Source organism: Rhipicephalus sanguineus, chromosome 8 (assembly GCF_013339695.2).
Source record: "Rhipicephalus sanguineus isolate Rsan-2018 chromosome 8, BIME_Rsan_1.4, whole genome shotgun sequence".
In the NCBI taxonomy this organism is placed as follows: domain Eukaryota; kingdom Metazoa; phylum Arthropoda; class Arachnida; order Ixodida; family Ixodidae; genus Rhipicephalus; species Rhipicephalus sanguineus.
The window spans coordinates 3,772,278-3,798,912 of record NC_051183.1 but is presented as its reverse complement, the minus strand read 5'-3'; the positions used below and the strand labels follow the sequence as shown (position 1 = coordinate 3,798,912).

The following is a 26,635-nucleotide window of genomic DNA, read 5'->3' as shown; positions in this document are numbered from 1 at the left end:
ATCATCACCATGAAACGCCACGCGCTCACTTCAATCTCTTTGCAGTAAAGCTGTTTAAGCTATCGGTAGCTTGTTCTGCGTCGTAAAAATAAACTTTATCATGACGAAAGGTAAACTTTCTTTCATTAGGCGAGTTGGTAGTTAATCCCGTGTGGAGCCCTCTTGTAAAGCCCCTCTGGCAGTGGCGGCTCGTCGGGCCTGGTACTAGGGTCATCACTTGGCTTCCCAGTACCGGCTCTGACAGCCGGGCCTCCCAAGACCACTTTGCGAGTGTTTGTCGTGAACGCTCCAACCTAGATATTTCATGGGCTAGCCGCTCTGTACAGTCGAGCGCGATTTGAAGGTGATGGCGCGAGTGTCTACCAAGAACTAGAACAGCGCCACGGCCCAGAATCGTCTTTTGAGGAGAGGGACGTATCGAGCAAGCTTCACTCACTCAGTTTGCTGTTCCTTAAGCTGCGATCCCTCCCGTCTGAGGAAGGCACATTTTCATTTCGTTTCTTTTTTATGATAACGCGATATATTTTTTCAACTTAGAAAGCCGTCCAAACGAAGCAGTGAAAAGCACCAGCTGTACCAGATCTTTCTCAGCAACTTTGTTATCGTCCGCGGAGAGAAGAGCCAACGAAGAATACACTTGATTGCAACAAATGGAAAGCTTACAATAAAGAGAAAGGGTGTAGAGCTCGTCGTAGGGGCGATCGCTGTAGCATGGAAGAGCCACGCGAGAGTGAGAAGAATGCGTAATCTTGATTTTAACTGTTTCGAAACGTGCTGCTAGGCCTCTGGGAAGCTATGCCGGTCGACACTCGCGCGATAACTTTCATATCGCGCTCGACTGTACGTACATTGGCATTTCATGTGCGTAGTTGCTGGTGAGTCGAGCCCGCGCTCTCTTTGTTCTCTTTACAGTGACTGTTTAAGGGGGGATGCGGTGTTAAATGTGAAGTTTTGAACCGCTGTGCTAATTTTGATGAAAAGTTCAGGTTTAGGTCATCTTTTGTTAAGGAGATATCCCGAATTTCAACACCCTAGCACGAATACAAAAAAAAGCTACAGCATTTATAATGATCAATGATGTATACTAACTTAGGAAAAATATCATTTCAATAATAATGAAAATGTACGAGTTATTGATCATTTTAAGTGCATTGGAAGGTTTCTAGTGCGGGATAAGGCCAATGACGTATTTTGTATGACGTTTCTGTAAAAATGCCAACGCTGTGAAAGGGAATAATATTATTTCCTTGTCGCTGCATATCAGACTAGTGATTTTTTATGTCAGACGCTACTTAGGGATCAGAAAAGTACATTATGTTATTCCTGACAGAATTTCACTGTAGAAACAAACTTGTGAGCAGCTTTTGGCGACGAAGTTTGGAAATGATAGGTTTTCTAAGAGGGTCGTTCCCCCAAAATTGCGAACTGAAAAAAATGAGCTTAAAGATTTCACGACATGCTATTTATTTTGACGTGACTTTCTCCATAAATACGGCCTCCCTCATAAAAATGACACTGTTCTGTGAGAATTTTATGCAATTGTCTTCATTTTTTTCACAGCTTTCGAGCTGTGAATGTTGCTCACAACACGTGTTCATCACAAAACGGACCACGCGCTGATCGCAATCAACTCCCAGGAAAACGAACATATAAGACCAGTGGCACAAAAACACAGGAGCAGTAACTCAGAATATGCGCGAAAGCAGTGGCGGATGATCACGTGATATGTTTCCCCCAATTTGAACTTCATGTCCAATTTGCCAGCGGCTCTGCTGTAGGCGCGGGGCTCAAAATGTGCCTTTTTAATTTATTTGTCTATCCTCTAAAGTGCTCTCGACAGAAGATCTCGACAGAAGATCAGAAGTACTCTCGACAGAAGAGTTGCACGAAGCCCCGCATATGGCCTTGTGATACAGACTTCTGCATTGGAGGGCGTCGTAGAAACCTGTGAAGTGCTTTATAACAATTCTGGCAAATCGCCATCAATGCCCAACACACCACGCATTAGCTAATTCGGCAGCTACATACAATGTGTGTTCGCAAAGTAGTAGGACTGAATTTAAAAATATATTCATAACTCTGACGCACCGACATAAGAGTTTTCAAAAGATGCCCCTTGTGCATCAACACAGCGTTTCCAGAAACTCTGCCAATCACTGAAAGCTCACTGCAATGCAGAAATCGGAATGCTCTTCAGCTCTCTCGTTGCGGTCTCTTGAATAGCCTGGACTGAGCCGTGTTGCCGTTCTTTCATGACCCTTTTCTGTCGGAGCAAGAGAAAGGAGTCTGAAAAAGTGACATCAGGGATGTAGGGAGGCCGGGGAAGACTTGCGATGAAATGCTTCGTTAAAAAGCCCATGAGAGTAATGTTGCTCATCGGATTGTCGTGATTTTTTTGCGTTGAAGGGCGCCTTCACCGTTCATCATCTTGAACTTGCTATCTTCATTTACGAAATAATTTGTGCCGCTCAAGAATACTTGATGGACACCAGGCATCACTCCCATCAACACTCTTGATCATTTCATGGGTCTCATGCGCCGTTTTACCTAGTTTGAAGCAAACCTTTACCGCGTAACGCTGTTCTAACAAAATTCATTGTGGGGGTGACAAGGCACCTTCTTAGGGGTTCGCCTTAAACTTGATCTGCACTCCGCGAAGGCTTGAAGACGACTGGCGACTGGTGCACTGGTAGCCAAGTCCCAGCACCACCCAGCAAACGTAGGAACATACCTTGACATTACATAGTTTCGACGAGAAAAAATCAGTCCTAGTACTTTCCGGACAAACCCTGTAATTATTACTACATGATCTCGCGAAGAAAATAATGTCGTTCCGAAAAAAATGTCATACGAGCACCTTCGGCACCAACAATTGCTAGGCCACTACAGGCAAGTCGATGCTATTTTGGGACTACAAACGCATAATTACAGAAGGGCATCAACAAAGAAAACCCAATTGAAGGCGTACTTGCGGCTGGGAGAAGAACGTTGGAAGCCAAGTATTTTAAGCGGAAGAGAAATAGAAGATGCGAGATACCTACAGAAAAGGAAGTTCGCAAGGTCTTTGTAAGCAGCAGCATTCAAGACTGATCAAAACACCGAGACAAAAGCGAAACAACTCAGACAACACCAAAGAAAACGAAGAAAAAGAGAAGAAACCATCAGTTGTATTCCAGTAGAACACACAGATCAAATCATGAGCCACGTCCAAGGAACACACAAAGTGAAAGCAATTTGTTTGTGGCAGTCACGACGAACAATTCAATATCAGCAGCGTACAATCTTTCAGTGCTTCAAGGTGATGCAGTATTCATTTTTGATATCTCCGCCAGCTGGTTCGTGATCAGCATACACGTGCAGGACATTCTTGTTTGGTCCCGAACACAACAGCCAGTATCGCCCACCAAATGTGTGCTGAGCATCACCGGACTACTGAAAAATGCTGAAAGCTCTGCGATGTTATAGAACTCCCTTGGGAAATGATGTTGCATGGACATTTCTTATTTTCACTTATGAACCTATCGCTGTTCTTTTTTCCTTATATGGCTGTTCGCTTTCGTTCGTGAGGAGGCGGAGTCATGTGACGTATGATGTCATGACAGGAGAAGCCGTGGATAAGGAAGCGCGCGTGAGATCGAATAAAAATATGATGTAGGAGCCATGCCACGTTTCTCATTCATACCGTCACTATATATATATATATATATATATATATATATATATATATAAACAATGAAGTGCTAACAAAGGACCCGGAAGTAAAAGTTCAGAAATATCAAGCACGTAGGAAAAATTGTTCTGTAAAGGACTGATGTTTCGGCCGCGGGACCGGCCTTCGTCGGAGGTCGGTCCCGCGGCCGAAACGTCAGTCCTTTACAGAACAATTTTTCCTACGTGCTTTATATTTTAACTATATATATATATATATATATATATATATATATATATATATATATATTCATTACGTTGCAACGTTATTAGCACTGCGAAGTATGGACCTTGCTTAAAAAGGACACAAACCTCGCCATGAGTGTTTGCCCTTCCAGGACTTTCCCGAGAACATCCGCAAACGAAGGGCACAGGTCGCTCCTTGTGGTATTTCCAGTAAGCACACCAAGGTTATAGAGTGCAGGGAATCGGACTGATTTCAGGCCATTTTTATGTTAGAATACATAGCTTTAGACTGACATTTGAAGAACTTGAACTGCCATTTACGAGCATCTGAAAAGGCGAGCCAACATGTTTCATATGGGAAGTTCAAATTCTGACGGAAACTGTAAAATGACGTACGGTGTCTGATTTTCGCAGAAATCCGTCCCTGTTTCACTCATGACCCAGTCCTCGCTTCCCAACGCAAAACAATTGCAGTGATTCTATTATATATGATCTCTGCCAAACTTAGACAAACAAACATTTTCTACTGCCCTTCATTGACTTTGTTGAAGGAACGTTTCGGCACCACTTCCTGAACAACGTCATTTGAGTGCCTGAAATGCATAGCTGAAGTTTTCTTCGATGCTGTCCAGACTCGCATCGTTCTTTCGACTATGAAGCTTGGCCGCCTGTCAATATTTCTAGCTGTTGGATTATCTGGAGCAACGTTTATCAGATGCACTGAAAGTAAGATCTTTAAGTAGCTTATTTAGTCAGAAATTATTCTTGAGCGTTTCTATGCCCGCATATTCTGTGTTCTTTTCCTGGATGCATTCTACAAATACTCGAGACAAAAGATTGAAAGTGCGGCAAGAAGAAAGCTGAAATAGTACGTGAATGTGTAACTGTGAATGACGTGGTTTAGCGAGGAAGCACTTTTTCTAATGGAGCTTCACTGCATACGAAAAAAATAAATATTTCAGCAAGTTTACTGTGTACAAGGAGTGACCGCAAGTGTGAGTGTCTAGCCCCGCCACGGTGGTCTAGTGGTTATGGCGCTCGACTGCTGACCCGAAGGTCGCGGGATCGAATCCCGGCCGCGGCGGCTGCATTTTCGATGGAGGCGAAAATGTCTGAGGCCCGTGTACTTAGCTTTAGGTGCACGTTAAAGAACCCCAGGTGGTCGAAATTTCCGGAGCCCTCCACTACGGCGTCTCTCATAATCATATCGTGGTTTTGGGACGTTAAACCCCAGATATTATTATTATAAGTGTAAGTGTCTAAGCAACCTACAATACTGTGATTACATTGTCATGTCATGCTGTGCCAATGAAAAAATTTCACTTAGGATACTGCGTCGTCGTTGGTAGTCTAGAACGGTAGGTTTGAATAATATTCTGAAGATCAGGCCAATCGTCAATAGGCTAGCACGCGATTATTTATTATTGGCACTCACCTTCTGAAACATGCACAGGCCCACAGTTACGTAGGTCGAGTTGCAGTGAAAACTGATCCCATGAATGCAATTGGCTGATTGAAAACAAATTGGAAGATATATGGAACATAACAGGAAATCATGACGGAATAATCGTCGTAGAAATATGGTAAGGTTACTTGAAACAGGCGGCGCTTCGACAGGTGGACTTGTCAAGTGCGTCTTGTATTACTTGACATGCCATTTTTACTTTGTTTTAGAACGCAGAAACATAGGCGCGTTCAACAAGGGAGCATTTCGCCACACATGCCGCTGTGTATAGTATCATCATCGCTATTCCAAGAAGGCATCTTACATCTTCATTTTTCGTTTGGCTTGGTGTGACTGACACTAATTCAACACGTCAGTTCGTATTTTGTAGGTAGGGAGTGTCTCTTCTCCGGTAGCTGTTCTGCCTCCATGGAGCGTAAGATTTTTAGTGGGTCCGTTTCTCACTGTTAGATATATTTCGCATGGTGTGGAGAGCTGGGCGAGTTGGTACGAGTTCATTCTGGTCTAAACTGCGCAATTGGACGGGACCAGAAGAAAGGTACTCGTTTGCGCTCGTTTGTCTTGCCTTTCTTCGTGTCCCGTGCTTTTGCGCAGTTTCAACCAGAATATTTCGCATGCCGCACGACACCCGCGGTAGACAGAACGCCTTACATCCAACGACACCACTTCATCTACCATTGGTGGTATTGTGGGACACATTCTGAGTGGTAGATACAGCATTAATAAAGAGCGAAAGGCCGGCAATAGGGGGCGCACAACAAGTACCACGATAGCCTAAAGGGTTCAACAGTGAACATGCGATAAAGGGATAAAGAGTGCAGATGCGAAGATGCGGTGTCGTATCCAGCCTACGGGCAGTTTTTTTTTTCGCTCACCTTATTATCATTTCATTTTCGTTTCTTTATTTCATAAACATGGCAATAAGTTAATTTCTTCTTTATCCGTGGGCTTCTTAGTTGGATTCTCTAAATTCTGACTAACAGAGATATGGCTAATCTGCTGCACTTATTCCCATTTGTAAGATAGTGAAGATCTCGTTTTAGGACGTTTATTTTTTATGCGTCCGGGAAAACGCGTGGCTTTATTAGTCAGTGGGACTCAACCAAAAAGGCTATGTGGTACACTGCCAGCGCTAGATGAAATGGTCTGCATCCACTGTTGTCACCAACAATTGTGGAGCGGGCAAACTTTCCCACAAACATAAAGTAGGAACAAACATCTAAATTGAGCATGAGGATTGAGCCGCGATAGCTCTCTCAGCATGAGTACTGCCCGCGCTTTCAGTCTTCACAGTCGCCAAATTTTGTACTTTTCCTTGCCGTGTAGTGGCATTTGATTTCACATGTCATAATTTACCAGTGCATAACATTTTGTAACCACTTTTAGTACCATTTTTGACGGGCCGAGAGCTCTATGTTGAGTTGGCGTAGAAATGCCTGTATTTTTAAAATAGTTACTTTGCTGAGGCTGAAAGAATATTTCTTGTATTTCTTTTGTCATTTATATTGGATGTTATAACATCATTTTTATTAGTCTATGCTATGCAAAAATCATTGTGTTGGAGCTTACAACAGTTTTAAATGCAATATTATTTCTCTCAGTAGCATTTTTTGTAAGTTCTGAAACAGAGAAAGGCACAGATAATATACGGCGACCGCAAACAGTCGAAGGTAATTTTAGCGAATGACATTGGCGCTCACGGGATGTAACTGTTCTAAGAGTAGCCTATTGAAATTGGAAAAACGAGAGAAGAAAACTACTCAATACCGAATCAATGTATGGCGCTCTAAAAAAAAGTGGCCTATGTCCACCGTTGCTTGAAATCTACTGGAGTTGATTCGCAAGTGCCTGCTACGTGGAGGCATTGCGTGATCATTCTTGTCTGGGCGTGGTTTGAACCGTAAAAAACTGTCCAGATGAGAACATCCGAGCACTGCAGCCGCGCTCTTTACCGACCAAGTACATGGGCCGCTCTATGACCATCGAACTATGCCACTCAGTTGGGTTACCCTTGTCCAATCAGCGAGTCTTTGTCGGGCAATTGGTGTAATTAGGTTTCGGTGACAGGCATATGACCTCAGCCGCGTTAACTTAAGCACATAACCTACTCGGTCAGGGTGGACGTCTGTGAATTAGGCCATTGACTGCACTGAAACCGCAGATGCGACTGCCAAGAGAGCACTCTGGTCGTGGTTTACTTGGTCATATTTACTTTCGGAAATTTTCACTCTATATGCTACTCCAGAGGCTTGCTACTTTTTCAGCGTTTGTGCAACTCTTCAGTTTTTTCCGTATTAATATTCACCAGCGGCGCCGGTTTTTACATTCGTATCCTAGCGCCTCGTTAGAACATCTTGCGGTGAAATTCAGTGAAACGATAAACGACCTTCAATAATAATAAATGTTGGGGTTTAACGGCGCGAAACCACGATATGATTGTGAGAGGCGCCGTAGTGGAGGGCTCTGGAAATTTCGAGCACCTGGCGTTCTTTAACGTGTACCTAAATCTAAGTACACGGCCTCAAGCACTCAGTCTTCATCGAAAATGCGGCCGCCGCGGCCGGGATTTGATCCCGCGACCTGTGTGTCAGCAGTCGAGCACGATAAACATCCTTGAAAGCACACTGCATCATCTACTGAATATTTCATCTGCGCGCAGTAACCACTACTAATTCATAGCAAATAACATTCGCTTAATTTTCTTAAGCTCTCTACTACCTTCTCTTCTAGGCCATCGCTAGTAGCCGGGCCAGAGGCGCAGTGAAAATATTTGGTAACCCGATGCCTCGGAATTTTTCAATTATACATCTTCCGAAACCGTTCCGAACACCGGGCATACCCGGCGCGGTGGTGTAGTAGTTATGGTGCTCGACTACCCGTAGGTCGCGGGATCGAAACCCGGCCTCGGCGGCCGCATTTTCGATGGAGAAGTAATGCTTGAGGCCCGTGTGCTTAGATTTAGGTGCACGTTAAAGAACACCAGATGGTCCAAATTTCCGGAGCCCTCCACTACGCCTACTCTCATAATCAAATCGGGGTTTTGGAGGTTCAACCCCCCAAAAAAAGCAAACTGGTAACGACGGTAAAAAAACACACCGCACCGCCACGATCGCTGCAGTCATCACTTAATTTGCGCGCGTAGCCGCAGCAAGAACTAGGATAACTACTTTTAAGAAAGGTCAAAGAGGTCTATGACCATAGTACCGTCTGCAAATTGTGAACCGAAAACGTAAACACAGTGCTCGCTTCATCAATGCGGCGTCGCATGCGAGCCCGTGTGAAGGAACACAAAAAATTTCATTTATTAGCTTGTTTTTATTTTCGCGCACAGGTGTCGGCACAATCAGCAATGCTCCATGCTTTTGGCCAGTGACGTGTCCAGATTTGATACATAATGGCCACGGGGATGTTCGCAACTCCTCTGATGGAAGAGCGTATGTCCTTGTCTAAATACATGGCTGATTAGGAGGCGTGAAATGCTGCTGATTGTGGCAGAAGCCAGATTCAGTATTAGAGTTGTTGTATGAACGGAAGCAGGAAATGCTTATGCCGCGAACAATAAAAGCTAGGATCCAAGGGCATCAATGCGACAATGGAAGAAAACTGCCTCTACGACTGACAGCTGTCACGAAAAGTTTGTTATCCTTGACGAAAGTTGTGAAGCAGAAGTTGTGGCCTTTACCAACGACATTTCTTTTGCATTTCATGTAGTGCCAAACACTCTTGGCATCGTCTATCCGCATCTCATCGAAAGCCGCAACGATGGCGGTGAAAAGATCATCAAGGTATCTGAGAGCATCACGCTGAACTTGAAAAAAAGCTCGATAGTAAGCAAAGAGTTTCTCCTAAGAACTTACCAAGACGACATTATGGAGCACAACTACGTGAGTGTAAAACAATGACGTCCATGACTTTGCACGTTGGTGCTACCTCATAGGACGAAGTTCAAATTCTATATTAAAGTTTTCAGGATGCTATGGGACTTTAAAGATGCAGTGAACTCTCACTTGTGCGAACGTCAGTATAACGAATATTTCAGAATAACGAACTTTTAGAAAATCCCCGGCGGTTTCCCTATGCATTTCATGCAGAAATCTTTTAGTTCAATAAATTTCTAAATAGTGAATATTTCAGTTGAACGAACTCTATTGCGGACCCGGGATCATTTTGGAGATCAATTCAATGAAGTTTTGCGCTCTCCAGCTTTGGCGTAGTCCAAGCGTGCCACCCCCAAATCGCCCATCCACGGTGGCGGTGCAACATTGCTTGAGCATGCATCGCCGCAGAGGCAAATCGGCCCTGCGGCAGACGAAAACGAGAAACGGGCGCTTCAGTACCTGCGTAGAACTATCAAACTTGGAAATTGTTTCCAGTGTTTGTCCGGAGCCGAAAGAAGAGGTGTGCGACGAATTTTTAAAGGCTGACTCAGGTTCCAATACTGCATAGCCGAGGCTTTAGGATATGCCAGGAACTTGGGAGAGTTCGAGACACAGCAGCAAACTGTGCCAGAGGCAGTGCACAGAAATGCACTATCTGGACAGCGTTGCCTGTTCTTGCGCTTTTAGGACGCCAGTCCAAATGAAAATTGGAGAATTCTTTTAAACATAAATTGCATTTCACACTTTTCACTTGACATCTGCTGAGCCTAATACTGCTCCGTATTATAGTGAATATTCAGTTTCGTGAACTTTCAGCTAGGTGAACAATTTCCTTGGGTCCCTTGAAGGTCGCTTAAGTGAGAGTTCACTGTATACGATTACTGTCTTTCTCAACTGTGAAGTAAAAAAAACGAAGATCGAATGATTTAAAAAAAAAATATATTAACAGCTGAGAGTATATTTATAGCGCATTTAGGTTTAGACAATGTTCCTCAGAGGCTCATTGAGGCTTTCGATTTCAGCTTGCATAATGAGAACCAAATAACCTCGGCTTGTATCAAGGGCATATTCAGACGCTAGGTTCCGAAATAAAATGTAAGGACTTGTCGCTGTTCTTTTATAGTGAGCTCAAATGCAGGTACATCTCACCTCCCCGTTTATATAAGCATGGTAACAAGCCACGCATTCCTATGAGCCTTCGTCTAAACAAATGTAATATTTAGTTTTTCGACTAAAATATAGAGATAAGCGTTTTCTGCTCTTCCTGCCATTAAAATTTCTGTGCACCTATGTTTTCCCAATGAATATTTGAGGCCCGTGTACTTAGATATAGATGCACGTTAAAGAACCCCAGGTGGTCGAAATTTCCAGAGCCCTCCAATACGGTGTTCCTCATAATCATATCGTGGTTTCGGGACCGCGAACGCAAGATAATAATAATAATAATAATAATAATAATAATAATAATAATAATAATAATAATAATAATAATAATAATAATAATAATAATAATAATAATAATGTGGGATGCGGAGTCGGTGAAGGACGGATTCCAACATAAAACAAAACGATGTTTATTAACGTAATAGCAGCAGCAGGGCAAGCATGCGGATGCTGCGCTTTGGAAGGTTAGAGAAACAAACATGAAACCAAGCTTGGTAGCTTGGGTTATATAGCCAGCAGTGGTGACGTAAGCCTCCGGTGAAACTGCGTTGCGCTGTCCTTTATCGGAAGCGTGTTGCAGCAGGTAGCTGTGTCACGCCGGGCTAATCAGTGACGAGGCGGAGGCTGCGTAGGTCTGTGCGCAGTGGTCGCCACAATAATAATAAAATAATATATTATTAATAATATTATTATTACTACTTACTACTACTACTACTACTACTACTACTACTACTACTCCTACTATGGTTTCCTAAAGAGAAGCAAAGCCAAGAACATCGAGTTTGCTTATAACGTATGTTATCTTAGAAGAGCACGGAAGGCTTTCCTCACGATATCACACTGTTAGGTGACACTTTCGGTTGTACAAGGAGGACAAGTTTTTATGGATATTGCCCTTCCTTCATTGCTTACATGCGGGAATGCCTGCGCGAGCTCAGAAACAACACGCACCATTATTTTCGCCTTTGTCATATCCATTTCACTTAAAGGAGGCGCTAGACACCTGAGGTTTCAATCTCAGCAACGTTATCTCAATCTTAAAATAAATAAATTACACATACTGGGAGCAGACAAATAGGCTAGCAACATACTTCTTAAATATAGCACCGTTATGCTTTTTAGTTCCCCTTACTCCTTGCGAATTTACTGCTATCGTTTACATTTATCTTATGTACTATTACAAAATGCACTACCAGGAGCGTATTCTTAGAAATACCTATTTTGGCATTACACAAGGAATACGTCCAATACAAAGTTTCAGACAAATAATGTTTCTTTTTTGCAGCTAGATGGCGAAATACTAGAAGAAAACCTTTATCATGACTCGGAGTCATTTTCCTCAGTTATTGTACTTCATGAAAATGGCCTGAAAGTAGTGAGTGGTTACTGTATTTCACAGAGTGATAAATGTAGAGGGAAGCACTGTGGGAGAATTCGTCGAGGCCATAGTTTCAGTACGAAGCATGTAATATTGATGTGTGAAATGAACGACAATGCTTTCTTACTTCATGAAAAAGATTACATTAGTGTACAGAAAGGAAAGGTTTCAGAAATATTGCAGGGAACGTTTTGTAACGTGATGCATAGAAATACAACTGCTTTCCATTTTTGTTGATTCAGAATCCATTTGTACAACTTCAATAAACAGTCTTCAAGTGGTATACTGGAGACATACGGTCATTTTTTTCATTGAGTTTAGCCTTGTAGGCCTCGTTATTTTGTTAGGAATTCTTCAGCATATGATCTGCTTTTCTTAACCTTCTTTTTGCCCCTAATGGGAAGATCAATGACAAATAAAATTCATAGGCTCACCCGTATTGCCGAAACGTAAACTAAATGCAAGTAATTCAAGACTGGTACAAAATATCATTTGCAGTTTTCAGGCGATCCACAAACATTCAGCATTCCGTTACGCAATACATTTCCGCGCATGGTGTCGCGTTCGTAAAGATGAACGACAACACGCTTTACTCGACGTGTTTTTCCACTCCCTCTCACAGTTCGGACGATCCTAATAGCGCGAAAAGCGCTTAAGAAACACTTCGTGCTTGTTGACAGTTTAAACGCGTCTTTTAATTCTACTGGAGTCGTAATTTCAGGAAGAAGCCAGTGAGCACAGAAACACAGGGGGAACTGTCTCTGGGGAACTACAAAACCGAACGACCTACACTCACTTCAATGTCTTTGTTTTCTTGTGGAAAAATTAAAAACGAAACGTATGGCAGCTCCGCTACTGTGAAACCTTAGGAAGTGCGTGGACCGGGCGCCAAGCGATTCGCGTCCGTACAGTTCCCACTCATCTGTTTACCAAAGCGTCAATGACGCCAATGTTAGAGGTGAGCATGTAAGGTGTAATGAGAACCTGTGGTTCTTAAGGTATGAGTGGTTGAGAGCAAAGGTTTCCCCTACTGATTACAAAGGTTTCGCCGGCACGTGTAGAATCTTATTAGGTAAAATGAGAAACTCGGTGTGCGAAGTGTGTGCTACCTTTTCTTACGCTTGGTCGACTTCCTGCTTGTTACGGCAGCTGAGATACGCTACGTCTGCAACGAGTTCCGTTAGGTTGTTTGCCCCATCAGACGTAGTCACGTAGCGAAGCAGCACATCGCCGGTGCAGAGGCGGCGCAGGGGAATGCCTTCGCTCGTTGGGCGAGGCGCTGGCGCCCGCTCTTGCGCCCAGCGGGAAACAGCGCCGTGTTTGCGAAATGTTTTAGCAATTTTAGGTTAACTAAGGCGATTACTTTTTGGTTATTTCTGTTCATTGTATTATTTTAGACTGTTCGTTCATTGGAAACAGGATTTGAGCATTGTTAGCCTTGTCATGGCCTGTATTGTGTGCTTTACTGCGAGCGTGATGACGCCACAAGAGATGGATGGGCGAAAAGTCGGGTCCATGAAGTTCTCCGCACATGAAGCATCACGTTTCATAAAAAAACAAAAGTGTCAGTCCATTTATGCCACTGTAAGGAGAACTCAGGTTAAAAACTGTGCTCTCACGAGAAACTAATTAAAATACTCTGTTGTTCTGAGCCGACTGCGTTGTTCCAATAACCAGGAAGGCATCGTAAGCTCAAAGTTTGGAATAAAGCCGATGTCGACGGAAGAACGGTCAGCAGATGGAAGCATTGCTCACGCCTTTTATGAGCTGCCACGAGACAAGCCTAATAACAAAGCAGCAGGTAAGTGGAGTGAAAAAGCTCTTATTAGAATGGATACATTTTAGCACAAAGAAAGAAAGAAGGAAAGAAAGGGCACGATGCAGAAAGGTCAGCGTCACTTGACTCACCCCGCAACAAATCTTAGTGTTTTCTGAGGCCTAGCTTCCTCATAGCGGATTAAAGAGATCCGAATAGACTCTTTATTTGTGCCATTGTCGAAGAATTCGTGCCACTGATGGTACGACTTTGGCTCTTTTGCCGCACTCCGTGTTACGGAGCCGAACAGGTGCGGTACATGACGCGGTGCTTGGACGAGGTCCTTGCACGAAGAATTGAGAAAAAAGCACGAACGTGTGATGCTTCAGATTGTAAATGAAACTTGGATTCTACCGCAATAGAGGGACACACATAAGGCATCCCGAAAGTTATTTGCATTTAGGCTTTCATGCTGACAAATGAATTCAACAATTTCTGGATGCATTTACGTCTTTCATTGTCATGGCCTCTGTCATTTATTGCAGAATCGAACAGACCGTTGACCTCTGTCTATGCTCCCTTCTATCCTGAGCCAAAACGTAAGTCTCTTATCGTGTTCGATGGCGTAGATGATTCTTCATTTGTGATAGCCTTAACTTTCATATTGTTATGCGTGGAACTGGAACACCGAGGATGGGACAGGGAGTGACACGCGCACAAGCACTTCTGTGTGTGTAACTACCTGTTCCGTCCTCGTCATTCCCGTTCCGCTCTTAAAAATATGAATATGTGGCTCCAACAAGGCCAAAATACACCCTCGTGTAAATGTTTTCTTTTTTGTGTTTCAAGGTCGCCCAAAAAGAGTTTCCCTCGAACTTATGATACTTGTTGACAGCTATTTTCGATGGCAATTTGATACAAAGAATGCGATGTTGACGTACCTGATGATTACCATCAATGCCGTGAGTAGAGTCTGCCGGACGCTTAAACACTGCTCGAATTATTGGAATGTTCAGTTCAGCAAAATGTTTGTGCTCTTGTGTGCCTTTCTTGGTGGAAGCCAGAATATTGCTATGATACGATAAAACTTTGTGGTCAGCGCATTTCCATGTGGTTAATATTTCGCGCACTTATTTCGAATTTTCATTTTGAGTGCAGGTAAACCTGAAGTATCGCTCAGTATCAGACCCGGAAGTAGAAATTCTCTTTCGAGCGGTCGAAGTTTTTAACGTGAGTATTTCAAGTGGATGTTATGTAACACTTAGGTGCAGAGCACTTTCAGGGCTCTGGCTCTCGTATTCTCTCGTATGCTGTTATCGTTTAACGTAACCCAGGCAAGCCTACGTAGAGCATAGCCATCTGTAGCATATTGGGCGCGCGCTCGCGCCAAGAAGTCTTGTTCCTCTTGCTCTTAGAGCATCTTGATGATATGAAGCGCGGAACCCTTTAGAGGCCCGGACTGTCATATGCTGTCGTATGTTGTCGGCGCTTGGCATAACGCAGGCAAAACCACGTATCAAAATAAAAAACAGTAAAAAAGCGAGGAATAGAAAGAGAGATAAAGACAGCGAAAAATAAGAAGAAAGACATGAATAAACAGCAATAAAGAGAGTAAAAAAGACAGGAAAAACTGTAAAACAGAACAAGAAAGATAGAGAGAATGAAAGAAAGGGAAAACCAACCGTACTGCTTGAGGTTTAGCACCGCTATTGCGATGGTGCCTGAATTTCTTTTTCGTGTTCTCCCGAATGACTGCTTAATGCCTACTTGACTTCTAGCACCAAGTGGAAAGTAAATTTCTCGTACGAAATGGGAGCAAGTACATCAGAGACCGGCCGACTCTCTTTGCTCTACAGAAATACGTAATACATAACTATCAGCTATACTATACATTCGATGCTTTGTACTACATTACTGGGTGAGCGCTCTTATGCCTGTATTTTCCTTCATCTTTTGCTGACTCGAAATTTCTCAAAGTTTACGACCTTTTTCTTTCATGTTCAAACAGCCTCGACATGGGCTACTATTACTTTACTGGCTTTGATACTGATGTACAAGGTAAGAAACCTTGGTTTGTTCCTAACAGAAGAATACGTGGTGCCACAAATCCTCAGTGACAACTGCGACTGATCTAGCAGTTGAATTCATAAAGGTGGCTTGCTGGGCGAGATGGTACATGACGCTTGGTTAGGGTGTGGTCACAACAGAGAGGCTAGCCGGAATTATTATCTTGAGACAGGAAATGGAGAAAAGAACACAAAGGTTGCCAGAAGAAATCCTGACTTTATTTGCGGGAAAACGCATCCACACAGACCCTACGTCGCATTCTTGACAGCGCAGCAAGTGACTTATAGTAATACTTATCTAACTACTCGCGGCAATCTTTGTCGAGAAACTGGATGTCGTGTTCAGAGCACCGATGACTCGCTGACAGATTCGTACGGAGAAAATATATCGATACGAAAAGCTGCTACACTTTTAAATGCGAAGCATTTCTTAGCGAACTTCTGCGACTTTGACCGTATCTATCTATCTATCTATCTATCTATCTATCTATCTATCTATCTATCTATCTATCTATCTATCTATCTATCTATCTATCTATCTATCTATCTATCTATCTATCTATCTATCCGCCTACGACTTTGTGCTCTCCTGGCCGTTTCGTTAATCGGATGTATACCAAAATTGGTGTGTCATAACATGGCCTTATCACGAACATAAATGACAGGTGATATCATGAAAAACATGACACGCATGTCATGAACAGCATGATTTACATTCCACGGCTTTCGGGCTCTTGCGGCCGTTCCGTTAATTTCATATATAGCAAATTTGGTACGGCGTGAGAAGAGTTCATGACTAACCTAATGACAGGTCCTAACATGCAAATCATGACGCGCATGTCATGTGCAGCATGATTTACATGACATGGTCTCGGGGTGCTCGCGGCCGTTTAAATGAAGGGATACATACGAAAACTGGTATGACGAGACATTTCTGTATGACGAAAATAACTGACACGTGGTAACATGAAAATCATGATATACATGTCATGTATGGCATGATTTACATGCCACACTCATGGCGCACTCGCGGTCGTTTCGCTAGATTGATATACACCAAAATTGGTATTGTGCGATGTGACTTTATAAAGAACATGAATAACAGGTGGTAGCACGAAAACCATGACATCCATGACATGTATGTCATGATTTACATGCCACGCTCATGGTGCATTTGCGTCCGTTTCGCTTGCGTGATATACACCAACATTGGTGTTACGTGACACGACTGTATGACGAACGGAAGTGAGACGTGGTAACATGAAAATCATGACATGCAAGTCACGTACGACCTGATTTACATGCCACGCTCATGATGCGCTAGCGGCAGTTTCAGTAGATTGATATACACCAAAATTGGTATTGCGCGATGTGACTGTATGAAGAACATGAATGAGAGTTGGTAAGATGAAAACCATGACATGCATGTCATGTATGTCGTGATTTTATTGCCACGCTCATGATGCATTCGCGGCCGCTTCGCTAGCTCGATGTAAACCAAAATTGCTATTGCGTGAAGCGACTGTACGACGACGGTAAATGAGACGTAGTAACATGAAAATCATGACATGCATGACATGCACGACACGATTTACATGACCTGCTCATGACGCACTCGTGCCGTTTCGCTTGCTTGACACACCAAAATTGGTATTGCGCGACGCGACTGCATGACGAACGTAAATGAGAGGTGGTAACATGGAAATCATGTCATGCAGGTTATGTATGTCATGATTTACATGCCGCACTCATCGTGCGTTCCCGGCCGTTTCGCTAGCTTGGTATACACCAAAATTGGTATTGCGCGACGCCACTGTATGACGAACGTAAATGAAAGGTGGTAACATGATAATCATGACATGCATGAAATGTACGTCATGATTCACATGCCATGCTCATGGCGCACTCGTGGCCGTTTCGCTAGATTGATATGCACCATAATTGGTATTGCGCGATGTGACTGTATGAAGAACATGAATAACAGGTGGTCACATGAAAACTACGACATGCATGCCATGTATGTCATGACATACATGCCACGCTCATGGTGCATTCGCGGCGGTTTCGATAGCTTGATATACACCAAAACTGGTATTGCGCCATGCGACTGTATGATGAACATTAGTGACAGGTGGTAACATGAAAAAACCATAATATGCATGTCATGTATTGCATGATTTACATGCTCTACTCATGGTGCACTCGCGGCCATTTTGCTCCTTTAATATACACTAAAATTGGTATTGCGCGATGTGACTGTATGACGAACATAAATGAGAGGTCTTAACATGCGAATCATGTTATGCATGTCATGTACGGTATGATTTACATGCCACTGTCATGGTGCGCTTCCGGCCGTTTTGTTAGCGTGATATATACCAAAATTGGTATGGCATGACACGAGTGCGTGATAATATAATAATATCTGGGGTTTAACGTCCCAAAACCACGATATGATTATGAGAGACGCCGTAGTGGAGGGCTCCGGAAATTTTGACCACCTGGGGTTCTTTAACGTGCACCTAAATCTAAGTACACGGGCCTCAGACATTTTCGCCTCCATCGAAAATGCAGCCGCCGCGGCCGGGATTCGATCCCGCGACCTTCGGGTCAGCAGTCGAGCGCCATAACCACTAGACCACCGTGGCGGGGCGAGTGCGTGATGAACATAAACGACAGGTCATGCATTTATATACCAGAATATGCATTTCATTGGCATGGTGTACACTAGATTGTGCATGCATGCGTGCATGGCAAACATGCGATATATGGTGTACTAGATGCCATGGCATGAATGATTTCATTTGGCTCAAGGACAAACAAGGCGATGTATGCAGCTCTTTGCTGGCTGCTTCGCATTACATCGATGCCCACAGTGTGTGGGATCTGCCGAATTTTTTCTTCCTTTTGCGCCTTAGCATTTCCAGGTACTGAAACGCTTTACTACCACACGTCCTTTATTTACCACCCGTGTTTCAAGATATCTCCCACTCATTCTTCTCCTTTTCGTTTCTCCTATAGGTCTGGCGTTCATTGGAGGTGTGTGCACCATAGATAAGCTCGGCATGGGTGAAGACAAGGCAGGAACGTATAGCGGCGTAAGAGTAACTGCTCACGAGCTTGGACATTTGTAAGACATGTGTTTTTTGGACTTCATCGTCTTCGCAAATTCGCTGATGATAAGTTCGTATCGCTCAGTCATTTACAAAGGCGTATTCTGAAGATTCATCCCCAGCAAGAGTAAAATGCAGCAGTCACGCTTGCCCTTAGAGTCAAACAGTATGTTTGCCGTATTAGCAGTGAAATGGTCTTAGCTTGCGTTGTCGGCTGCCTTTAATCTACTATGAGCGAAGTTCCAGCACTAAAACGAGAAATCAGCGGTACTTAGCGAGAACACACGGCCATTCATACGAGGTGATAAGGGCATCGTGGCGATACCTCAATGGTATATCAGGCAATGAGCCCAAAAGTTTAAAAAGGCGGCGACTTAGGCAGTCAACCATTCGTAAAGGAGCACATCCAATGTACTTTGATGTGCATTGGATGTGCACGTTCAAAATAATATAGTTTCAGAGTTCTGAAACTATATTAGCGTTTGTGAACACTATCACTGTAGCTCTAACTTCTATTATACTAGAACTATATTTGCTATCTACGATAGCGACATTCCGAAGGCAGATACGGCACCACAGATTTGATCTTTTCAAGGCTGTGATCTTTTGAACGCCAGCGGTGAGCGAGTAAATGATGGCAACAACCTCGCGGTGCGGCTAGCCGCATTCTTCTAGAGAGGGTGTCACGCTACGTGAGGTGCACCATTTTGGCGTCGCGTCGTGGCCACATCGGCGGCATACGCTAGGGAAAGCCCAAGATTTTCTCGCACAGTGATAGCGAACAGTGGCATTGGCATGGACAACTGCACACTGCAGCGTGGTGTAGTTTGGTGGGGTGTGTCCATGCGGAACATGCACAAGATTGCGGTTATTATTCACTCTAAGAAAAAAAATCGAGTATTTGGGGAGTGTTTCTGCCGCACAACTACAATTGTAATCCACGTCGCGTAGTTTACTAGCGTTATCGCGGTGGTCCTCGCACTACCAGTTCGCGAACGACGCGCGCGTAATCAGCGTGATATAGCATTCATGATAGCAAGTGACAAGGAGTCGGGTTTTCAAGAAATGAAACGCGAGCAAGCCAGATGATGGTGATTATTCTTGTGTGGCCCATATACTCCCCAAATACTCCAGTTTTTCTTAGAGTGTATGGTCAATCTGCTTTGCCGGTCGATATTTCATTGCTCCCAGTTTCGGGAGAGCCAGCCATATTTTTAACACGAAAGTGTTTTATGCCGGGGCCCACCAAGACATTCCTGACGTAAATCCGCACGCAAATATGTCAGTAAAAATGCAGATGGCAAAGGAAAAAGCTAAGTTTGGATCACCTCGGTGTCCAACCCACGACCTCTCGGTCCGAGACGACAAGAGTCGGGCGTTCAACTCCTGCGCCACGGGTACTCAAGCGTGAGCCTTTACGAACGTGCATTATATCTTTGACATCTCTTTTTCACGGTGACCTTGGTTCGTGTGGGGCGGTGACGCCGTTAGGGTGGCTAGAAGGGGAGGTGTGATGACCGGGCGGCAAAAGTTGTCCGCCATTCGCGTGAATGCCGTGGGGCGGCGCTGTCGTCGGGGGCGCCGTCAGCGAACGTGGCCGTTCTCTATTCTCGGCAAGGAGAACGCTTCAGTGGAAATGCGTTACCAAATTATATAAAACTTTAGCTGATAATGCAGTTCCTTAGTCAGCGCACAGCTTGTATTGCGCTACTGGTATCATGCGGTTGTGAAATACGGGGTATAGAACCGAGTTTTGTTCCGACGGAAAGCAACCATACTTTATGTATGTTCGTGCGTGCGTTTGTATGTGTGCGTGTATATATATACGCAAGCAAAATTGAAACCCCCCCAGGCCCCCCATGACTCTTTTTATGGTATAAATTCAACCAGGCTGCTATCAGTTCGCGAACACAAGCATCTTCGTGCATAATTCACACCGGAGCTGTCACACGTGGCGTGTGCTAGGTTTCCTGTGCAGAAAAGCAAAAAAGTTACCATTTGAGGCCAAGACTCAACTGTACATGTCTAACGTTCGATCTATCTTAGATTTTGCTTGTGCTGTGTGGGATCCGTGGAAGGCAAGTGACATGTTAAAATTACAAAGAATTCAGAACATGGATATTCGGTTTGTCTGTTCTGACTATACCAGAAATTTCAGTGTATCAAAAGCAAAAGAAAGGCTTGGTTGGGAACTTCTATACAAACGAAGGGATTATCTGCGATTGAAACTATTTCATTACGTAATATCCGAACGGGTCTGGACCCCTCGCGATACTTTCACAAACGGGATTACGTTTCGCAGCGATTACATCATGCCAATAAGATAAAGGAAATAAGCTGCCGGACTGACGCATTTAGAATGTCATTTTTTCCCAGGACGATAAGCCAGTGGAATAGGTTGTCTCCTGAAGTAGCAGAAATTACTTCACATGAAGTATTTTCAAGTTCACTGCTGGGTCTCCAGTAGTGCACTCGCGCGGTTCTGTAAGGACAAAACTGTACTATGAATCCGAATAATATTGTGTATATCCCATGTATCACTGACAGTGAATTGCATTTATTGTGATGTTCAAATGTTGGAATCTGTATTCTGTATCGAAATATTGTATTCTTCCCCCCCCCACTGTAATATGCCCTTGAGCGCTGTGGGTACTATGATAAATAAATGAATAAATAAATAAAGCATGAAAAAATTTCGGGGGTGTCAGAACCCCTCAACCCCCCCCTCCAATGCGCTCTGATCATTTTATTCGTGCGCCTCATTACGTGCGAAAGCAGATAACTTGATTTACGCCAACCAAATCAGGAATAAACCATGGCATACATGGTAATACAACGTTCGGTAGTCTTTTCAGGCTGAATTGAGAAACCAAATAAATAAATGCAACATGTTACTAGGTAAAGAAACTTTATTGTATACAACAGAATTCACTTGATCGTTTCCGCGGCTTGCCTCACATCACACAAGGCTTTCTTCTTTTGACTTTTTTGTCATTCATTCCGCTGTTCGCGCAAATGCTTTGCGCAAACAGCAGAATTCTCTAGAAGCGGTTTGTCAGCCCTCAGAATGGCGCATGCCCACTTCAAGAACAGTTCTTGGCAAGTCGTTGCACGGAAAAGGGCACTTTTTCCGAACAAGACCTGTAGGCGCAATCACACGGAATCGACCTTTCTGTTTTCCTCTACTCTTTTCCCGTGCTTTCTTTCACAGTTTGCGCCAAAATGTACCCCATACACTTTTTCCGAACATGACCTGTAGCCGGAATCACACCCTCGCACGAAGCACCAACGCTTTTTTTTTTCTTTGAGGTAGACGGCACCTTTGCCAGCACACAGCACTCATGAATCAACAGCACACGCCAACAGTTCGCAGCAAACTACTACACAACTACAAACCGCCGGCCAGGCGTTGACAGCCGGATTAGCCTCTCTCCGCGGAAACGCTGACGGCGCCCCAGACGGCAGCGCTATGTTGTGCCCTAGCGGCGATCACGTGAAAGAGGACCACCCTCTTCTATGGCTGGCCGCCGCGCTCAGCACACCTCCCCTTCTAGCCACCCTAACGCCGTCTTGGAGAGGTAAATTGAAGTACTCCTCATGACACTAACGAGCGCCGACAGGACGCGCTTCAGTAGTCTCAGGGCCGCGAAGGCTGGTTCCCCAATTTAAACTCCATTTTGTTTCTATACAGTTTAAGTGAGTGCTTTTCTGCAGTGAGAGACGCGAGCGAGCAGCGGAATGCCTTCGCCCGTTAACGGCTCAAGCTACGAGCTCTATGTCTGGCGTTCTTGAAGCGCTGTGTGGTAGTGTGTGCATAAGCAGAGGTGCACGTTACCTAATTACTTGAGAGCGCACACCTTGCCAATACTCTGCTCAAATGACGATGCTTTCCATGAGGGCATATCGAGTGCTACATGAACACAGTGGGCCTTCATACAATGAGACCACCAGACTATGATTCGTGGCTCTATGGTCCCAGCCATAGAGTACTGTTGATCTCTATCGCAGAAATATTCCTCCATTTATATAATAATTTGTGTGTGCCGTTGGGAAAACTTTCAAAATTAAAAACAAATATATAAGCTCTTATCATGTGCTTGTTGATGTCATCTTTGCGCGGGATTCACCGTACGCTGTGTCCGTGTTTATGTTAAGTATTTCAGCTACCACAAAAGTTCAATCTTAATCATCGACGCTAGTCGTCGGAATGGAAATGTTTGACCAGACGTCATCGTAGGTGCGTCCAAGTCAAACGGTTCTATAACCGCCAAAAACCATCAGATAATGTGTAAGCTCTCATTTATCAACGTAGAATGAACATTGAACTACTTTTGTGAAGACACGTCTCACTTTCGTGTTATACCGTTTCCTGTGACGAAGGGATCAACCATGTTTCTTAGAACTTATTTTGCGCAAACGCCGCAACCTTTTACGGAAGAAAGCAGCAGGAAGGGAGAAAAGTGATAGCATGGCTGTATTTAATTCGTGGAGCCGGAGATTGTAGTAGCGGGCGCATGGGTGTGGCTGAAGTTTCAGGAGCTTCTCTAGGTGCACTTACTCTTGGGCACAGCAGCGGGAAAGCATGCGAGGCCATGCAAGAGTTCCTAGAACATTCAAAGAGATTTAGGCAGTAACCACAGCTCCATGCCAAGTTCCATGCCAAGTTCCATAGTTAACCAAAATCACAATAGCAAGATTCTTTTCAATATTAATTTATTTCTTATTTCATGAGAATTACTTGCACACACTTCTTCCTTTTTTCAATTATTATTCTCACACAATTACCTTCTTACAAATATTTTTGTTATACAAAATAAATTATTGTGATGTCTAGTTTTTAAATACTTTTCCTAAGCTACCCGATTCGGGGCCAATCCCCCTGAGTGGGTGTGAGCCAGCAGCACAGGATCTACATCTACATCTTCTTGGTACAACTGAGTTGTGTAAACCATGGTAAGACAATGAGGTACTCCTAGTTGTTGGAAATAATCAGTGCGAACTGATGCGCGCAATGGCTGATGAACTGCTCCTTGAGTATGTGGTTGAAATGAAGTATAAAGAAGAAGCTCCCTCGAGCACACATTCAACACAGAGTGACGTCTTGTAAGCGAAGTGTGAAAAGTGCGTGGAATGTACATGACATATTATTGTCGTGAATAAAATTTAAGGGAATCAGTGAGAAACAGACCCAATATAGAAGTCGGTGCATGCCATGTACATGGAACGTGCGTTTATTCCTTTCTCCAAAAGTTTGCCGCAAAAGTAAATTGGAAACGTCGCGTATGTGAAAGAACGTAACAATTTTGGAAAAAGAAACACCATCCTATAAGTTCAGCTATTGGAAATTAACCATTTGTAAACCTGCCTGCTGAATGTGCAAATAATCAGTTAAATCAGTATTAAAAATTTTTCAAATATTTTTCATTATCTTTGTTTTCAATCTGTACCTGAATCGGTCGTTTAATTGGTATTACCAGTCATTTCACTACGTGGCTTTTCTTGTGAACTCTGTCTTATGTTTTTATTAGTGAACATGCTCACATGCCAAGCATATATTTGCGTCTCATGTAGAAAGACTGCCTTCAAAATATCGCTCATTCGGCACCCTTTCTCGCAACATGCCCATGAGTTTTAAAAGGACCTCATCCTGTAATATTTCCTTCTGGCCAAATATACAGCGCTTACTAAGCTAATTTCGCGGCTGGCATACCTTTTTCAAGTGATATGCTTACACGCCACATTTGAATAACAGTTCATTACGCAATTCATTTCACCATTAGGCTGGGTTGCCCCCACGACCAGGAACAATATAGGTTCTTCTCATCGAAGAATTGTTCTGACAGCGACGGCTACATTATGACATACTGGTCTAACAGCAGCAGGAGCATGAAATTTTCAGAATGTTGCAACCGAGCCATATCAGAGCTTGCACGGTAAGTGTTGTATTAATAGAATGCTGCAGACGTTTGTGTCCGTCCAGAGTCCTGCGAATATACCTCAAGTAATGAAAAATCCCTGGAACACGGGGTGCCACTGGGGCCAATGTTTCGACAAGCGGACTTGTCTTCTTTAAGGTTGCAACTGCTTTTCCTAGCGCGGGCATGTGCATGTTTTATACCCTCTTCGCCTACCCAAACCAAAAAGGCGGAAATGGCAAGTGCACAAACGTCGATGTGTGGGAAAGGAGGGGCTGGCGTGCCGAATTGGGTGACTCAAAAGAAATGAGGAAACAGTTAGTAAGAAGAAACAGAAAAAATCGGCAGATCGCATGCGTTTTGGGAATTGGTTCCGTGCGAAGCACGCAGCGAGTACTTCTATGCTGTATTTTAGGGCTTTGAGACAAGCCTTACGAGGTGGATCGACGTGTTTTTGCAAGTGTAGTAGCTGTGTGCACATCGTGGTCTTACCAGGCACGGCGACAAAACTGGCGTTTAAAGGGTAACTTATGGAGCGACGTAACGCCAGCCCTCACATTACAGTACATACGCCAGTATTATCGAAACTAAGGGCGCGTCATTGTGCAATCATGTGAATATCATACGTAAGGTTCATTAATGTATGCCTTCGGGGACGAGAAATGCTTCAATATAGCTTGCTGTATCATAAGAATACACATGCAATGTTTATTAGACTGCTATAAAAGCGGTGTCAACACTGGAACTACATACGCCAACCTGTCATGACGCCTGTGTCGTATGACCTACGCGGCATGAATTTCCCGTTTTGCATGTCATGACCCAAACGTCATATTCGTCAAATCCTCTTACCCTCCCATGCCAATTTTGGTCTACAACAGCTTAAGGAGGCCATCATGAAAGGACCCAGACGTAGGCGGCTAGATAGATAGATAGATAGTAGATAGATAGATATAGATAGATAGATAGATAGATAGATAGAGATAGATAGATAGATAAGATAGATAGATAGATAGATAGATAGATAGAGATAGATAGATAGATAGATAGATAGATAGATAGATAGATAGATAGATAGATCGCTCAAAGTGTCAAAGGATCTACCACGTCGAATGGATTTAGGAGCCACCTTTGAGACGTTTCATCACAAGATCCACAAGCGCTAGAAGCCCAAACGCTTGTACTACACGTAAGCATACGTTCACAGACATGTGCATAAGCAAAAAGAACGGGAATCTAAAGGCCTTAATTTTGTGATACAGACCACTTCAGTAATGAGAACTAATAGATAACCAAGCCAAGGAAAGTAAAGGAGATGCTATTGTAGTAATTGTGATTTAAATGAGAAAATATTAAAGTATACGAAAAGATGAAGAGCCGTTTTGAGATACCGAACCTGCAAGCTTCGAATGACGGGCAATGCGGTAGAGCATCCCACGCGTTATTCAAAGATTGCCTGTTAGGTCTATTGATTTGGGCATTGCATACGCGTAACAATTCGAGCATAACATACGCCAGTAGGCTTAGAACATTAAAACTCATACTTATCATCCAGCGAGGTATAGATCATTGAAAACGTAAATGTAGTCTTTATAGGGCGAAAACAACACTGGGTCTCTCGTATGACTCGCTGTAGGTATTGGACGTTTCAGAGGCCATCGCTTCGTTGAATCATGGCGCACTATCCTAATATTTAGGAGCCGCAATTACTAGATATCTCAAATAGCACGAACATGTTGCTCAGTAAAGAGGCCTATTCTTGGGAGCAATTTCCTTTCTGTACAAATTTGAGGTAGATAACTTAATCAGATATCAAAGTCTCGCGCTTTAGGTGCTTCTGTCGAAGGTAGCATGGTGAATGGAGGCGCATACCAGGAACCGAATCGGTAGTTTTTTGCACCGCTGCGTGTTTCTACCCATACCGAGATCAGAGATAACGCGCAAGCGTATATCCCCATTTTTAAAATCGCTGTCATGAAGTGTGCCCCCTCAAGTGGCGCCACGTA

The 26,635-nt window shown here is 43.6% G+C and overlaps 1 protein-coding gene across 5 annotated transcripts in view; it reads left to right on the top strand.

Annotated features, from left to right (window-relative positions):
- The window catches only part of LOC119401229 (venom metalloproteinase antarease-like TtrivMP_A), a gene marked incomplete at its 3' end in the record, with an annotated part of 30,337 nt that extends 5,690 nt beyond the window's left edge, over positions 1-24,647 (top strand). For 2 of the 5 annotated variants that reach the window (XM_037667916.2, XM_037667917.2), the window contains 10 exon segments: positions 9,071-9,243; positions 11,687-11,776; positions 13,457-13,580; positions 14,081-14,134; positions 14,385-14,497; positions 14,694-14,765; positions 15,314-15,453; positions 15,544-15,593; positions 18,623-18,731; positions 24,495-24,647. In XM_037667916.2, coding sequence (XP_037523844.1) covers positions 9,229-9,243; positions 11,687-11,776; positions 13,457-13,580; positions 14,081-14,134; positions 14,385-14,497; positions 14,694-14,765; positions 15,314-15,453; positions 15,544-15,593; positions 18,623-18,731; positions 24,495-24,647 — 920 coding nt within the window. 5 annotated transcript variants of the gene reach the window in all.
- Between the last annotated feature and the right edge of the window lie 1,988 nt (positions 24,648-26,635).